General features: G+C 42.7%; 1 protein-coding gene across 1 annotated transcript; it reads right to left on the minus strand.

Moving 5' to 3' along the window:
- Positions 1 to 4,463: 4,463 nt before the first annotated feature.
- Positions 4,464 to 16,845, minus strand: LOC308358093 (uncharacterized protein). Its single transcript, XM_080828108.1, has 5 exons — positions 16,729 to 16,845; positions 11,025 to 11,150; positions 8,312 to 8,438; positions 7,918 to 8,007; positions 4,464 to 7,229 (listed from the first exon to the last, which is right to left on the minus strand). The coding sequence occupies exons 2-5, from the start codon at positions 11,037 to 11,039 to the stop codon at positions 5,383 to 5,385; spliced, it is 2,079 nt and encodes a 692-aa protein (XP_080684234.1). The 5' UTR covers positions 11,040 to 11,150; positions 16,729 to 16,845; the 3' UTR covers positions 4,464 to 5,382.
- Between the last annotated feature and the right edge of the window lie 1,988 nt (positions 16,846 to 18,833).

Raw genomic sequence — 18,833 nt, forward strand, 5'->3', positions numbered from 1 at the left:
TTTCTGATATTTAGTTGTATTAGTTTTGTCATGTTTAGTATTTGCATGAGATGCTTTTTCATAAAAGAAAATCCATTCCATATGTTTTATGTGGTTATTTCATTTAAAAAAACACAGTATCTTAATTTTATTTACCAAGTCTGACAAACTGTATATAAACCAAAGCATTTAGTTCATTTTCATTTAACTTACTAACAAATTATTGTTTGATCCTACATCTTTCTATTTGGGCAGGTTATTCTGTTTCTTTATAGTCTACTTTTTAGCCTTCTTTTGGGTTTGTGGTAATGTTTGGTTTTTAATCATTCTATTTTTTGCTCTTTACTTTTGTCTTTGACTAGTTTGGAAGATACACACCCTGTTCCTATTCCCTTAATGATTTCTTTCTTTTTTTCTTTTCTTTTCATTTAATATTTTCCTTAATGATGACTTTAAGTGTGCGTCCTTAACCATAGGTGCATTCTTAACAACACTCAAAGTTAATAACTTTATACTTCTCTAGGAAAATAGAAAGCACTTTAGAATGCTTTAATACAGGATACTTCTTGCAGTTTACACGCTACCCTTGTCACGTAGTCTATGTAACTTTTTTTTTAATGTTTTCCTTTTCTTTTTTTCTTTTTTTAAGATTTTATTTATTTATTTGACAGATACAGAACACAAGTATGCAGAGAGGCAGAGACAGAGAGGAGGAAGCAGGCTCCCTGCTGAGCAGAGAGCCCAATGTGGGGCTCGATCCCAGGACCCTGAGATCATGACCTGAGCCGAAGGCAGAGGCTTTAACCCACTGAGCCACCCAGGCGCCCCAGTCTATGTAACTTTTAAAACATGATAGGATTATTTTTGCCTAGCATCTTCGTTGAAGTTGAAGTTTACTACACTTTGACTCTAATTACCTCACAGTGACAGTAAATTAATATGAAGATAGCATGAATTCACTTTTATTAATATATATCTTAATTAATATTAATTATCGTTATTAGTTGCCGTGCTGCCTTACCAAAAGATTACATAGCCCTTTCTTAAAGGCTTGGCCATGTGACTTTTTCAAGAAATGAATTGTGGAGGGAAGTAGAATGTATCACTGTCCATCTTTAAGAGCCTGCAAACTGTTTGCCCTGTTCTCTTTTTCCTTTGCACTAAGACAGACAGGATTTCAGATGAACACTGCTCCTTCAGTCTGGGCTGTGAAGGAGACATGGAGCCCACCTGTAGTCATTGTGTGGCATGAACTTAAAATACTATATTCCTGGGGCGCCTGGGTGGCTCAGTGGGTTAAAGCCTCTGCCCTCGGCTCAGGTCATGATCCCAGGGTCCTGGGATCGAGCCCCGCATCGGGCTCTCTGCTCAGCAGGGAGCCTGCTTCTCCCTCTCTCTCTGCCTGCCTCTCTGCCTACTTTCAAATAAAAAAAAAAATACTATATTCCTGTCAACCACCACAATTGGTAGGGTATTGATAGCAAGGCATTACTAAGCCTATATTGACTGATACAGAACTGGTACCTAGAAGTGAGATACCACCACAAAAATCTAAAATGAGTGCACTGGGGGCACCTGGGTAGCTCAGTTAGTTGAGCAGTTTGAAGCCAGGAAGGAGGTGAACTGTTACGAGGAGCTGAAAAGATGAGGCCCACCTTATGTACTGATACGACATTGTGTGAAACTGTCACCTTTGACAACTTGGGTGGCAAATGATTCTAAATCTACGTGTGGGCTTTGAGTGAAGAGGGCGGAGAACAAAATAATAGTCATTTGCCTTGATTGCCACTTCCTCCAAGTGACGAATTTCCATAAAGAGATAAGTTCGGGGGTCACCTGGGTGGCTCAAGGGGTTAAAGCCTCTGCCTTTGGCTCAGGTCATGATCTCAGGGTCCTGGGATTGAGCCCCACATCGGGCTCCCTGCTCAGTGGGGAGCCTGCTTCCCCCCCACCCCCGCCTGCTTCTGTGCCTACTTATGATCTCTGTCAAATAAATAAAATGTTTTTTTTTAAAAAAAGAGATGAGTTCAGGGGTGTCTGGGTGGCTCAGTCGTTGGGCGTCTGCCTTCGGCTCGGGTCATGATCCCGGAGTCCTGGGATCGAGCCCCACATCGGGCTCCCTGGTCGGTGGAGTCTGCTTCTCCCTCTCCCACTCCCCTTGCTTGTGCTCTCTCTCTCTTGCTGTGTGTCTCTGTCTGTCAAATAAATAAATAAAATCTTTAAAAAAAAAAAAGAGAGAGAGAGAGACGAGTTCAGAAAAGAATTAGCCAGTTAGGAAGAGTGAAAATAAAAAATACCAGAAATTCCAGGAATTTCCAGGTGAGCAGATAACACATTAGGTCACACCTGCATTTCGTAAAAGATAAGACTAAAGGCATTTTTAGTGCAAAAAACTCAGCTAATGGGGCGCCTCGGTGGCTCAGTGGGTTAAGCCTCTGCCTTCGGCTCAGGTCATGATCTCAGGGTCCTGGGATCAAGCCCCGCATCGGGCTCTCTGCTCAGCAGGGAGCCTGCTTCCCCCCCTCTCTCTGCCTGCCTCTCTGCCTACTTGTGATCTCTGCCTGTCAAATAAATAAAATCTTAAAAAAAAAGAAAAAAACTCAGTTGAAACTCCTCTGGCGGGGTGCCTGGGTGGCTCAGTGAGTTAAGCCACTGCCTTCGGCTCAGGTCATGATCCTGGAGTCCTGGGATCGAGCCCTGCATCGGGCTCCCAGCTCTGCTGGGAATCTGCTTCTCCCTCTGACCTTCTCCCCTCTCATGCTCGCTCTCTCCCAAGTAAATAGGTAAAATCTTTAAAACAACAACAACAAAACTCTGGCAATTTCAGATTAAGGTCCCTCATAAACATAGATGTGCTCGCTTCCTTTTCCTGTTTGGGTTCGCTTGTTGGGAGTACGAGACATTCCCTCATGTATCTGCTGTCACAGCGGCAAGCGCCATTGGCACAGGGTGCGGGGTGTGTCTCAGGCGTAAATGCCGACTGTTCCTCCTCCGTCTCCACCGTGGAGGCTGGATGAGTGTGAACACCTGCCGGAATAAGTGTATTGGACCTGAAACTGGGACTATCTCTATAGGTTTACATCCAAATGACTAGGCGTTAAGAATTTTCTCTCTCCCTCCCTCCAAAAAAGGGTATATTGACCTAACCTCCAGTACCTCAGAATATGGCTGTATTTGGAGACAGAGTGTTTGCAGATGGAGTTAGTTTAAGATGAAGTCCTACAGGTGTAGAGTGTGCCTGTCCTCCAGTGAGTGGTGTACTTAGAAAGGGGGCATGTGAAGACACAGGCACGCGGGGGGAAAGCCATCGTCACGGAGACTGGAGGTACGCAGCTGCAAGCTAAGGAACCACAGAAGTTGCCAGCAAATCACCAGAAGCTAGAAAGTCGCAAGGAGGGATTCCCCAACAGGTTGATTGGTTGTTTTTTTGTTTTGTTTTGTTTTTTAAGATTTTATTTATTTATTTGACCGAGACACAGTGAGAGAAGGAACACAAGCAAGGGGAGCGGGAGAGGGAGAAGCAGGCTTCCCACTGAGCAGGCAGCCCGACGAGGGGCTCCATCCCAGGACCCTGGGATCATGACCTGAGCCGAAGGCAGAGGCTTAACGACTGAGCCAGCCAGGCGCCCCTCCCCAACAGGTTTTAGAGGGAGTATGGCCCCAGGGACACCTTGATTTTAGACTAGCCTCCAGATCAGAGACAATAAATTTCTGTTGTATTGAGCCACTCAGTTTATACTAGTTTGTTAATGGCAGCCCCCGGAAACTGATAAACTAGGTCACATGAGAGAAAGCAGTGGGTAGCACATCTGACCGCAGGTCTAAGCCACATTCCCCGTTTGAGCAATACCAGCGCCAAAGGTTTTCCTTTCTTTGAAAATAGCAGCTTCTTCCAGTTTCTCAGAACTCAGGGACAGAAGACTTGTGATTACTCATCACTCTTAAATCTCAGGATGTTTTAGAGATTTTTAAGTAAGCTCTATAACCAGTGTGGGACTCACACGCACAACCCCAAGATCAAGAGTCACGTGCTCACAGCACCTGGGTGCCTCAATTGATTAAGCATCTGCCTTCAGCTTAGGTCATGATCCAAGAGTCCAGGAACTGACCCCCATATTGGGCTCCCTGCTTAGTGGGGAGCCTGCTTCTCCCTCTCTCTGCTCCTCCCCCTTGCTCATGCTCTCTCTCAAATAAATAAAATCTTTTTAAAAAGTCACATATTCCAGGGGCGCTTGGGTGGCTCAGTGGGTTAAGCCTCTGCCTTTGGCTCAGGTCATGATCTCGGTCCTGGGATCAAGCCCCGCATCGGGCTTTCTGCTCAGCAGGGAGCCTGCTCCCCCCACCCCCGCCTGCCTCTGGGCCTACTTGTGATCTGTCAATAAATAAATAAAATCTTTAAAAAAAAAAAAAGTCACATATTCCACTGACAGCCAGCCAGGAGCCCCAAATCTCACTATTTTTAATGGATTTATTTTTTTCTGAGCGACAACCAGAAGATAATTTGTTTAAAAAAATTTATTATTCCAAAGGGCTAAAACTATTACCAGATCCACTTATGTATACCAGTAAAGAGTTTTTTAAAAAGTCTTAATCTTAGGTCTAATTACTTCCCTTGCAATTTATATGGTACAAAAAAATTTACAACGTTGGCATTTCTTGATGGATACTACACATTACAAACAAACAAGAATTTTGTGGTATACAACTTCCTTTCATGATCTTATGAAATGTGAAATTACTATATACATGTACTACAAAAATAGACGCAAAGCAAATGCATTCATCTTGGACCATTCTTAATTTAGTGCTTTGACTATCCAATATATTCAAACATGAGGCAAAGTGTCCTTTGGCATACCAAAGTTATTTGCTTTTCCTGACTACTTCATGTATTTTCTATAAATAAAAGGCAATGTGACAGGAGTGAAATTTTTGTTCTAAAGTTTGTATGGAAGCAACCTTTCCCAGCATCGCTACACCACACTAATTCTCCTTAATAAGTGTAAGCTGATGCACATTAAGTTTAGACTTTGTGCCAGAGGCATTCCCCATCACAAGTCTTCAGTCGTCCATTTTCTTTGGTATGAAAGTTCATTTGTTTGGAAAGTATTCCAGGATCTGGAACATTTGTGAAGTCTTTTTCCCCTCAGTGAAAACTATCAGAGGACGCCCCCTCAAAAACATTTGTTGCACTCAGGTTTCATTTCTGTGTTATGCATAATGGGAGGACAGGTGGAAACCTGTCAAGGAAAGATTTTGAATTTTCACCTCATTCATATGCCTTTCCCCCAATGAAATGAGGCTACACTGGTGGTAATTTTCTTATATTCACTGCATTTAAAGACCTCTCTCCTGGGTAAGTTCTCTGAAACTGACACTGGCCAAAAGTATCCTAACTTTCATTCACAGGGTGTGTCTTGAGTGATTTCTCTTGTATTCAGTGAGATCTGACATCTCACTAAAGTCTTTCCAGGGGTCACTGTGTTCCTGAGATTTCTTTCCGGTATGAATTTCCTCATGTGAAGTGAGAAAGAACTCGACAGAGAACGTTTTCCCACACTCATTACACTGATAAGGTTTCTGTCCTGTGTGACTTCTCTGATGGACACTGAGATATGATTTCTCAAAAAAGGCTTTTCCACACTGAGTGCACTGATATGGTTTCTCTCCTGTGTGGCGTCTCTGATGCCTAATGAGCTGGGACTTCTGGTTGAAGATCTGACCACATGGAACACATCCATAGGGTTTCTCTCCAGTATGGCACCGCTGATGGATAATAAGATGGCTTTTTTGGCGGAAAGCTTTTCCACATTCCTTGCATCCATGGGGTTTCTCTCCTGTATGAATCAACTGATGTCTGCTAAGCATGGCCATACTGCTAAAGGCTTTTTGGCATTCGGGACACACAAAAGGTTTCTCTCCTGTGTGTGTTCTCTGATGGACAATGAGCATTGCCTTTCGTATGAAAGCTTTTCCACATTCACCGCATTCATAGGGTTTCTCTCCCGTATGAGTTCGCTGATGGACAATGAGATGTGACTTGTCTATAAAAGCTTTTCCACAATCACTGCATTCGTAAGGCTTCTCTCCTGTATGAATTCTCTGATGTGTTATGAGGGATGACTTTTTATTAAAGGCTTTCCCACATTCCTTGCATTCGTAAGGCTTCTCTCCTGTGTGAGTTCTTCGATGAACAATAAGCTGTGAATTGTCTATAAAAGCTTTTCCACACTCGCTGCATTCATAAGGCTTCTCTCCCGTATGGATTCGTTGATGTGTTATGAAGTGTGACTTTTTATTGAAGGCTTTCCCACATTCCTTGCATTCGTAAGGTTTTCTTCCTGTATGATTTCTCTGATGTACAATAAGCTGTGATGTGTGTACAAAAGCTTTTCCACACTCACTGCATTCATAGGGTTTCTCTCCTCTATGAATTCTCTCATGCGCCAGGAGATGCGAGTTTTTATTGAAGGCTTTCCCACATTCCTTGCACTCGTACGATTTTTCTCCTGTATGAGTTCGCTGGTGAACAGCAAGCTGAGACTTACTATAGAAGGTCTTCTCACATTCTCTACATCCATAGGGTCTATCTCCCGTATGAGTTCTTTGGTGGATAATCAGGTTTGACTTCTGCATAAAGCCTTTCCCGCAATCAGTACACTCAAAAGGTTTCTCCCCTGTATGCGTTCTGTAATGCAATCCGAGCTTTGTCTTCTCCCTGTAAGCTTTGCCACACTCTTTGCACTCATAGGGTTTCTCTCCTGTATGAGTCCTGTGGTGGAGAATGAGATGATACTTTGTTCTGAAAGATTTCGGACACTCAGTACAGCCGTATGGTTTCTCTCCTGTATGAGTTCTCTGGTGTAGAGTGAGATGGCATTTTGTACTGAAAGCTTTCTGACATTCAGGGCATCTGTACGGCTTCTCTCCTGTATGAGTTCTCTGGTGTATTATGAGCTTTGACTTATACCTGAAGGATTTTGGACACTCACTACATTCATAAGGTTTCCGTTCTATGTGGATTCTGTGATGTCTTTTAAGATTTTTTGCCATGCTGAACATCTTCACAAAGAAATTATGTTCGCTGTACTGGGCCTGAGTATGGCAGGTTTCATACAGAGTATGGAAAAATGGTTTCCCGTGGCTGTTTAATTCATCACAATTCATTTCTGCATAGTTTTTGCTCTGAAATTTCAAATCTGACTTTTGTTCCAAATGTATTCCTCTTGAGAAACACTGACGTGGTCTTTCTACAAAAGGAACAAAATTTTTGCTCAGAGAAAATATTTTTCCCAATGCATTATTCTCATTATTTCCCTCCACAGGTTCATCTTTCTCAATATTTTCCTGATACCAACCCTAAACTTGCCACATTACTTCTAGGGGGAAAAAAAAAATCAGTGAATCCTGCCATTATGAAATGGAGGGGAATGAATCTCAAGTCAATATCCGAAGAGAACGGAACGGAGAAAGTGATACAGCAGGTGCCCACTGTAAGTCAAAGGTATTCAATAAAAGAAAGAGATAATAAGTAATGAACTGAAGACGTGATGTCCTCAAACTCTGGAGGCAATCTATGAATATCTGAGAGCATAATAGAAAAGCTATGCAAATATGGATACGATGTGGGGAAGGCAGGTGGTGTCTAACGAGCTGCAAAAGAACAACTAAGCCAAAAGGGAAAGACCAAATGAAATAGGCCAAGGTCTGACCCAGAGTAGTAAAAGGAGGTACATCTGCTAGGTGGCTAGCCAATGAGTCATATATGGTGAGAGAAGGGAACACCATTCACACTGATGACCTCTTTTCACTTGCTCTAAGTCAACTCTTAAGATTCAGAGACTATGAGCAAAAATGTTAAAATAACAAGGGTCCCAACACACCAATGATCAACTGTCACATGGCTCCCACTAACTCCCACTGCACTGGTGTACTCACCGGGACTAGATGGACTTGGGAATTCTCTCTCTAGCACTCCTTGTTCTTTCTCCAAGTGGACCATTGCTTCTGGTCTAGTAACTTCATAACCTGTCAAGAAGTAATCCCAGAGAACTGAACAGTATTAGGGCCTATGATGAAAAATTCTGTTTCAGGGGACAGAGAGTAAATCTCAGCAAAACAGAAGCTTTCATTCAGAAAATGAATGTAAGTACCATCGCTGGTCATAAAGAAAATAAGTTCCCTCACCTATGTAACTCCAAAATCAATAAGGATATCAGAGTACCTATAGATCGTGTCAATGGGAAAAAAAAATTGTTATCAATGGGGGAAATAAACCAGGCAATGAATGGACTCATGGTGAGAAAGTTGTCTTTAGGAAAGTTGTCTTTACCCAATGACATTAGGTTGCTATAATTTTCCAACATCACATCCCGGTAGAGGTTCCTCTGAACAGTATCTAGCAGCTGCCATTCTTCCCAGGTGAAATCCACAGCCACATCACTGAATGACAATAAGCCCTGTAATAACATAATCCTCTTTAATCTGGAGTTAATATAATGGAATAAATTATAGAAGATATACAGGATATTATTCTGATTATTTTTACTGTAGAAATTTAAACGGGTGCCTGGGTGGCTCAGTTGGCTGGGCGACTGCCTTCAGCTCAGGTCATGATCCCAGAGTCCTGGGATCGGGTCCTGCATTGGACTCCTGGCTCCACGGGGAGTCTCTTTCTCCCTCTGACCTTCTCCCCTCTCATGCTCTCTCTCTCTCTCTCTCTCAAATGGATAAATAAAATCTTTAAAAAAAAAAGAAGAAATTTATAAACAATTTTATTGTTTATAAATTTATAAACAACAATTATAAACAAATTTATATATATTTCTCTATATCTAGTTTTGATTTACACTTAGTGTGCTAATAAATCTATTGAGATAATCCTTTCTGCATTTTTTTTTAAAGATTTATCTACTTATTTGAGAGAGAGAACAGGGGCATGGGCAAAGGGAGAGAGAAGATCTCAAGCAGACTCTCTACTTAGTGCAGAGCCTGAAAGACTTGATCTCACTACCCTGGGATCACACCTGAGCTGAAATCAAGAGTTGGATGCTTAACTGACTGAGCCACGCAGGTGCCCTTCCTTTCTGCATTCATTCACTTCTTCACTCATTCATTCACCCAATGTAAAATGTTGTTAAAAGTTTACCTAAAAAGCATCTACAACCCACCTTAGGAGCATTTAATGTTATTTCTTTTGTTTTTTGTTTTTTTAAGATTTTATTTATTTATTTGAGAGAGAGAGCATGAGCTATGGGAGGGGTAGAGGGAGAAGCAGACTCTCCGCTGAGCAGGGAGCCCCGACTTGGGTCTCGATCCCAGGACCCCAAGATCGTGACCCGAGTCGAAGTCAGCCGCTTAACCAGCTGAGCCACCCAGGCGCCCCAGGAGCATTTCATGCTACCCACTATACACTGCAGTAAAAAAGGAAATAAAGCACAGTCCCGACACCTTGCAGGGTGGCAAGTACACTCCTTTACAGAGTTCATATACGGCAAGACAGTCTGGTTTTAACAAGGCTTACAACAGAAGTACACTCGAGTTAAAATGTGGGCACAAGTAGGTGAAGAACGAATAGTTCTGAGGAACAGGTCAAGCTGGAAGAGGTGCATGGTTACTGGTGTGCTCTATGGTTACTGGGAAGACGCGGGAGCTGTGGCTCTTCCAGAGGAAGCATGTGTTAAAAGTGTTAAATACCATGCTGGGTTCCAGGAACTGCAAAAAGTTCAATGAGACAAGAAACCAAAGAGAACCGATGCCCAGGGTACAAGCAGCAACAGACTGGAGCAAGCGTACACATTTCCTGCAGACACTTGGTAGACACTGCAGTGTTTTTTTTTTTTCTTTCTTCTTTTTTTTTTTTTTTTAAGATTTTATTTATTTATTTGACAGAGATCACAGGTAGGCGGTGGGGGGGGGGAGGTGGCGGGAGGGAAGCAGGCTCCCCGCTGAGCAGACAGCCCGATTCGGGCCTCCATCCCAGGACCCTGAGATCATGACCTGAGCCGAAGGCAGAGGCTTAACCCACTGAGCCACCAAGGCGCCCCTGCAGTGTTTTTCATATACAAAAGTATGTTATGCTCAGAACTGCCTTTTAGAAGTTAACTTTGCCATGTATTAAATCATGGTACTCACAAAAGCAAAAACAGAACTCTTACTGTGTGCTGTATATTGTTATAAATATGTTATGAACATGTTACATATGTTCACGCAACGATGTACACTGTGACCCTTGGGTAAAAATTAATCTTATCTTCTCTTTGTAGATAAGAAGAGATTTTTAAAGTTTTCTAGCTATGCCTTTTGTATCTCCCACATTTCCTTAGGAAGATGACCATTCACTGGGTCCACAGTCTGGAGAAAAACAGAAGAGGAAGACCCATCAAAGACACTTCTTCACCTTTAATCTCTGGGAAATATTTACTCAGAAAGTTCATGTGCTTCCTGCTTATATACAAAGTAAATCTTATAACATGTTTTTATGCTTCTGTGATGGTTTCCAGTATTACCACAAAAACGTCTGCAGTTCCGCTCTGGATCCTGCCACTTCTGTGGCAATGTTACAATTGTTCGCACCTTGCAACATGTGACATACAGGTAAGATAGAACTCCCTCCCTGATTGGCTACTCCAGGTCACTATTCTATCTCCCAGTCTAAGCACATCTCTGCCACCTGCAAGAGATCTCTATACATCATTCCCTTTGATTGTATACATTTTTTAAATTGTTAACTGTAGTTGTCACACGATGTTACATTAGTTTCAGGTGTACAAAATAGTGATTCAACAAGTCTATCGTTATGCTATGCTTACCACAAGTGTAGCTACCATCTGTCACAGAGACACTATTACAATATCATTGGTTATACTTCCCATGCTGTATTTTTTATTCCCATGAATTATTTATTCCATAATTGGAAGCCTGTATCTTCCCTCCCCTTCACCCATTTTGCCTATCCCTCTCCCCCCAACCTTACCAACTCTGGCAACCATCAGATTGTATACATCTTTATAAACTTCTAGAAATCTGGGAAATAAACAGCTAACCTGGGACTTGGTCATTTTCAGTATTCAGGTGTCTCATCAAAGGTATCCTCGGCAAGAATGAGTTTCTAGACTTGAGATCTACTTCTCTTCCTTTATAGGACGTGCATCATTCTAGGAAGCCGGCATCTATGGATTCAAGGAAAGATTTGTTTGGCGTGGAAATTATAATAAAAGCGGGTTCCTATACATGCAAAGAGTTGTTTCAGGCATCTTCTTTTCTCACTTAACCCTCACAATCCTAGGCGGTAGACTATAATTATTCTATTTTAGAGAAAGCCAAGAAAAGAAAGGTCACGCACCTAGCTAAAAGCCACACAGTAACTCTTGGACCAAGGATTAAAACACAAACCCTCAGAACTGATAGAACCTCTGATTTCAGGGAAAATTACCAAATTATGAATTATCCCTTCATCTTAACCAATTAAAAAAAAAAGGGAAACATGTCTAAAACAACTATTTTCTCACCCCGAAGTCAGAGGAGAAGAGAAACAAGGTTAGAGACCCTTGGGCACCACAGCTCGCTGCTACCTGGAGACTTTCTAGGCCACAGCATGGGGAGAAGGAACCCGAAGAGTCTAGCAGCGTTGCTGAGTTAATGGTACAGAATTCAAAATCTGAGGAAGCAAAGATGACTAACACTTGCCAGAGAAAAGAGGGAAAACTCACTCTACAGAGGATGAGGGTTCCTTTGAGTCTCCGGCTCGGCACTAATGAACTGTGAGGGAACTCCCAAGGCCACTGGCAAGAAGCAGGTGAAACAATTCCTGGTGCTCACACAAGATCAGCAATAGCTGGCATTCCCACTAGCGGGGGTGGAAAGACCTTCTGATATGCGTGGTCTCACACTATGCAGAGGTCTCAGGAGACTATCACCTCAGAAATGGGGACAAAACAATCCTAGACCAAAGACTCTTTTGGCACCACCTAACGGAGCTTAAAAGAAAGCCTCCAAAGAATCAAAACGGTTTCAAAATAACTTGGTTACATCCCTGAACCAACCTCAAAAGTAGTAAAAGGAATAAAAGGAAATCCCACAGGCAGCCAGGTGAAATTGACAATATATGACATCCAATCAAAAATTACCAGACAAGCAGAGGACCAAGGAAATATGACCCATAGCTGGGGAAAAAAAAATCAGGCAAGAGAAACAGACAAAAATGGCCAAAGGGAGAGACCTGGTGGACCAGTACACCAAAAATGCTATTATATATACTTCATATATTCAACAAGTTAGAGGCAAGCACGAGCATGAAAAAAGTAATAAAATGTTTAACAAATGCTACTGAAACAATAGGATATTCGTGTTTACCCCATGCCAAAATTAACCAGTAAAGATTTAAGAAGTGAATCTGTTGGGATGCCTGGTGGGCTCAGTCAGTAGAGAACATGATTGTTGATTTTGGCGTTGTGAGTTCAAGCCCCACGATGGGTACAGAGATCACTTAAAAAAATAAACAGTGAAACTTACAGAAGAAAGCACAGAAAAACTTTAAGTGACCTTGGATTAGGCAAAGATTTCTTGAACAGGGCACAAAACATACAGTAGAAGAAAAAAACTGATAAATTAGACATCCTCAGGACTAAAAATTTTGATATTCAAAAGACACCTGTAAAATGAAGGATCAAGGGGTGTCTGGGTGGCTCAGTGGGTTAAAGCCTCTGCCTTCAGCTCAGGTCATGATCTCAGGGTCCTGGGATCGAGCCCGGCATCAGGCTCTCTGCTCAGTGGGGAGCCTGCTTCCTCTCTCTCTGCCTGCCTCTCTGCTTACTTGTGATCTCTGTCAAATAAATAAATAAAATCTTAGGAAAAAAAAAAAAAGGATCAAGCTAAAGGCTAGAGTAAAATATTAACAAAATGCATACCTGGCTAAAAGACCTCTATCTAAAAAATACAAAGAACTTTTCCAACTTCACAAAAGAGACAATCTAGTAAAAAAGAAATAAAATATTTAAAGACACTTCCCCCCAAAAAAGTAGGTAAATTATACCTCAATTAACCTAACCTTGCCTACAAAAAGCAACACAAATACAGGCTGTCTGCCTCTGAAAACGAAGTGTGTGTCCTTAAACTCTGCAATGAAGTCTCAACTGAAATCTCAAATTCGTATCTCTCGTTGAGACTTCAACTTCACGCAAAATCCCAGCTGGGTCTCTTACGTACCCTAACCAGTGCTGGCTGTTAAAGAATTAATCCTGGCTATGAAAAATTAACTTAACACAGAATAATCTAGAAATGCCAGGACACCCTAGAGATATATTAACATGGCTTAATATTCTCAATATCACACTGCTGAGAACTCTGAAGGAAACTGCAACCCTGTGTCTTAGGCTAAGGACAACTGAAGAAAACATTACTGGATTTCAAGGACAGTATGAGAAAGACATTTATAGGCCAATTGCATTTATTTACTTAGCTATAAAAAGCCTAAAGAAAATACTGAGAAACCATATGCAGGGATATATAAGAATACTAAGAAAGCCAAATATAGGAAGAACCCTAATATACACAGTTGACTTTATTCCAAGAATGCAAGGATAGTGTGTAAGAACTATTTCATTAGCTCAGCAGATAATGAAAAGACATGTGAGAAAAAACCATGGCCACCAACAATTCAAAGATTTATTTATTTGAGTTGGGGGGGGGCAGGTAGAGGAAGAGGAGGAGAGTCCTTGAACAGAATCCCTGCTAAATGCAGAGCCAAATATGGGGCTCAATCCCAGGATCCTGAGATCATGACCTGAGCAAAAATCAAAAGTATACAGCTCAAATGACTGAGCCACCCAGGTGCCCCACCACTAGCAATTTAAAAAAATATATATTACTAAACTAAAAATACACAAGGAAGAGTATCTAAAAATAATCCATGGCATTTCTTTAAACTTAGGGACAGGGATAATCTCTCTCTGAAGTCAAAAATGTACCAGATAAAAACCTGAGCAATAAATGGGAAAAATAAATTAAAAGAAAAACAAAATTGTCATTATGCAACTGCTTTAATTCAATATAAACATTAATTGCAATTTCATATTCAAACAAGCAAGATTTAAAAGGGGAGAAATGCCAGTATGTACAAGGTACCTGGGACAAACTGCAAGATAGAAGTCTTACTATAGCAAAAAGAGGAGCACCTGGGTTGCTCAGTGGGTTAAGTGCCCGACTCTTGATTTCAGCTCTAGTCATGCTCTCAGGGTCATGAGATGGGAACCCTAGCAAGGTTCTGTGATCGGAGGCGAGTCTGCTTCTCCCTCTCCTTCTCCCTCTGCCCTCCCCTCAACTCATGCACTCTGACATGTGCTCAAGTGAATAAATAAAAAATTTTTAAATAAATAATTTAAAAAACATATTATTATAGCAAAACGATATCCAGTCAGTCCAATCATAACCAGTCAAATGGAGAGAGACAACAGGGTAAGTGAGGTTTGGGATCCTCCCAAACCAGAAGCTTCCATTGTTCTATCCTTTTGGAGTCAGGACACATTACTTTTTTTTTTAAGATTTTATTTATTTGACAGAGATCACAGGTAGGCAGAGAGGCAGACAGAGAGAGAGGAAGGGAAGCAGGCTCCCTGCAGAGCAGAGAGCCCAATGCAGGGCTCGATCCCAGGAACCTGGGACCATGACCCGAGCCGAAGGCAGAGGCCCCAACCCACTGAGCCACCCAGGTGCCCCAGGACACATCACTCATTCAACATATCTATAAGTGACAATATGTAGGGTACTGCCAACCACAGAAGTTCACCTGAGCGTCAGTGTCTATAGTTTTCATTAAGTAAGCATGACTGACCTAATCACTGGCCATGTGACTCAACCTCCAGCACCCTTACCATCTCAAAGGTTGGGCTAGTGTCACCAGGCTCAAAGCCCCAACCCTCTGATCACATGGTCAGTCTTTCCCGCATACAGCATAAAACAGCCTCATCCTGAGTCACCTCACTGTCCTAACTATCTACAGACCCACCATGAATAACAAAGACTCCTGTCACTCAGGACATTCCAACAATTTAGAGGCCACTTCCTAGGAGTGGGGGACAAAGGCCAGCCAGACTGTTTATTACAAAATAATTAGCAAAAGATACGCATTCCAAATATGTGGGGTAAAGACAAACTTTTCAGTTTTAAAGTTGGCCCATCTAATACATAAAGATGGTCAATCACTATGTTGTACACCTGAAACTAATGGAACATTGTGTATCAACTATACTGAATTAAAATAAATAAGAGAACTGGCCAATGAACACATAAAAAGATGATCAACCCTGTTAGTAATGAGAACAGTGCATATGGAGACCACAACGAGATGATGTTTATACCCCCCAAATGGTCAAAAAGCAATAATGAAAATACTAAGTTGGAAAGCTTATGCACCAACAGGCACTTTGATACACTGCTGATGATAGAGTTCTGTACCGCGTTACAAAAGCAATTTGGTTTTTCCTTCTAGATAAAAATTCATCTACTTTGTGCCAGAAATTATACTTCAAAGTATATAGCCTAGACTAGACAAATTCTCACAACAACTAAGAGACATACAAGATTTTTCAGAACTTCCCTACTTTTAACAGCCAAAACCCAGAAACAATACAAATGTCCAACAGCAGGAGAATGGATGCATGAACTACACTGTATTTATGCAATGAAATTCGTATTAATGCACCAAGCCTACACACAAGACGGATGAATCACAGACTGGTACTGAATCGAGAAAACCAGGCCTCAGAATACATTATAATACAATATTCTCATTATAAAACTTACAAACTCAAACTAAAATGTGTATTCTTACTACCATTAACAGTATATCCAAATACATGTGATAAAATTATACAAGTCCAGGGAATAATACATTCTAATCTGTGCATAGTAGTTCCAAGGTTTGGGAGGGTTAGAAGGAGAGACCAGGAAGATGGAACAAGGATGGAGACTTTTCCATTTTCAAATAATCAAATATGACCTTGATTAAACAGAACTATAAAGAAAAGGTGAGGCTAGTCACTTTTTTTCTAAATCGGGCTATCGTATTAGAAAAGAATGAAAGGATGATTAACCCACTGTTGCTAAAGATGTCGAAAAACCAGGCACAGTGTGTGGATGCATTAGATAATGGAACATTATTGGGGAGTGTGGTAAAATTAAACCAGAGGCCTCTGAAATACGCATTTAATCCAGCCTACTCTTACCCATTAAAAAAGGAAAAATATCCATTAAATATAATTCACTTAAAAAAATACATTTCAGGGGCACCTGGGTGGCTCAGTGAGTTAAGCCTCTGCCTTCGGCTCAGGTCATGGTCTCAGGGTCTGGGGCTCAAGCCCCGCATCGGGCTCTCCGCTCAGCAGAGAGCCTGCTTCCTCCTCTCTCTCTGCCTGCCTCTCTGCCTGCTTGTGATCTCTCTCTCTCTCTCTGTCAAATAAATAAAAAAAAAAATTTAAAAAAAAATACATTTCAAAACATTACATAGTTTAAGGTGATTACCTGCTTTTATTGATGGTAAGTATATAATGATACTGTAATAAAAAATGACAAGAACATTTAATATGAAATACACATAGTTAAGAAATATATATGTATGTATATGTTCACATGTATATGTGTATTACATATATATATAATTTTAAAAGTTAACAGAATTGTTTGAAACATAATAACTCCCATTAAGCAAGTATACGTTTAAATAATAATAGCTACCTTTTGTCAGGTACCTACCTGTTATGGAGTTAATGTTTATGTCCTCCAGCGGTGCCTAGCTTGTTCAGTCTGTAGAGGATGTGACTCCTGATCTCAGAGTTGTGAGTTCAAGCCCCACCGCCGGCATGGAACTTACTTAAAAAAAAAAAAAAAATTGCAGCCCCCAAACTCATGTGTATTTGGGAATAAGGCCTTTGGGAGGTAGTTAGGTTTAGATGAATGAGGTCATGAAGTTAGGGCCCTCAGAAGTACCTGTGAGTTAAATACCAATGTGTTTGAGTGGGAAAAACTGAGAATTAAAGAACTTAGCACCTTACGACAAATCACACAAACATGTAGCAGAAAGGACATAGAAAGTTAGGACTAGCTTTGCGCAGTGGCAGCATCGTAGCCAACGAGGTTATCCGAGGAGCGATTACTGCTAACTGAAAAAGCTAGGACTACCCTGATTTCATGCGCGTGCAAACGCACGTGTGCACTGACTGAGACGCACACACACTTTCTAAGTGTTTATGGCACGGTTTTAACAACTCGTGGATCTATCTATTCACGGCGGGTGAACCGTTTTGCTATTCTTTCGACTTTTCTGTACGCTTAAATTCAGCATAAAAAGCTGGGGAACAGGACACCCCAATATGCACACCCAAATGTCTCCTGCGACTCCTCGCGTTCCAATCCCACCCACGTCTCCCACGAACACCCTTGCGCTTCGCTCTCGCACCCATTCACAGCCCCCCAGACACCTATTTCCAGAGGGATCACGGATCCCTCCGAGGCTCACTCTCGGACCACAGGGACCTCAGATGACCCTCATCCTTTCCTCACCGAACAGACCTCGATGGGCCCCTCGGTCAGTGGTTCTCCCAACGCCTCTGTCTACGGCCTGGGGCGCGACCCGGAACCCACCTGTCGCTGTCAGTAGGAACTGTCTTTCGTCCTCAACATTTAATGCCAGCCCAAGCTCCCGCCAACGCCCCTGACAACCCCGAAGCCACCGGAAACAGCCACCCCCCACCAGTACCCCCACGACCCGCATCTCAAGTCGCGGAAGCCCCACAGCGCGGGTCTCTGACAGCTTCTAGGAGAAACCGACCCTCGACCGCGAATCTGTGACCTTACGCCGTGAGAACCCAAGCTTCCGTACGCCCCTTCCGCTTCCGCTCATCAAGTTTGCGGGCCGGAGTCTCGGAATCAGTAGCACTCTGGAGCGAACCATCCATCCACAGGCCCTCATTCTGGCCCTGGTTAGAATTTTATCGCCGGGCAACATCGCCTCTCGGACTTCGCCGCGTTGCGGTGGTAGCGGCCATTGTGCACCGTGCGCCGCCATCTTGGGTCGTGCGCCGTACGGAGAGCGAGAAGGCCACCCTAGGCGACCGGAGCTGGCCGGCCGGACCACAGAGGTGCAAATCCAGCTCATCCTTTCTCTCCTTTTCAAGACTTACCGTCTCCGGTTCTTCCACCTCGGCAGCGGCTGTCAGAGCCGTCGCGCATGTCTAGTAGGACTTAATTGCTCTCGCCTGGTCTTCGACCCTGAGCGGAGCGCTAAGCCAATCACAGCCCAGGCCTGAGCCGGAAATGCTTGCGTCCGCTCGGTCTCCTAGCCCTTTGGAAGCCGCTCGCACGGCGCAGCCATATTGGGAAGGTCCGGATCCGTACAGAGAAGAGCAGACCTCGGGGCGGGAAACGGGGGTCGGCTAGGATGCTGGGGGCACACTTGAGAAAACGGGGATTAGGAGACTAGAAGTGGATCTGAAGGAGTAGAGGCGACATTAGGATGTGTGCTTCGTGACCGGAAACGGTTGTGGACCAACCGCGACCCACGCCAAGAGAGTACACCTTGTATCTCGTGTCCCAAGACAAACCGGGTACATTGAAGAACGGTCCTGCGTATCGTCGTTAGTCACAGTCCGCCCGGTCGTTTGTTTCTGTGAATACTGTGTAGATAATGATCCCAGCTGCATTGTCTAGTCGATTTCCCCACTGCTAGGTCGAACCGTCTCTATCCTAAGGCAAGTGTCCCCATTTGCCTGGCTCGATTTTCGGACGTTCTGTTCCATTGTTCTCTTGTTTATCCCTGCGCCAGCACTACTGTTTTAGCTAGGGGAGCTTTCTAACAGTCT

The sequence above is a fragment of the Martes martes genome (assembly GCF_963455335.1).
Source record: "Martes martes genome assembly, chromosome: 17".
Lineage (NCBI taxonomy): Eukaryota > Metazoa > Chordata > Mammalia > Carnivora > Mustelidae > Martes > Martes martes.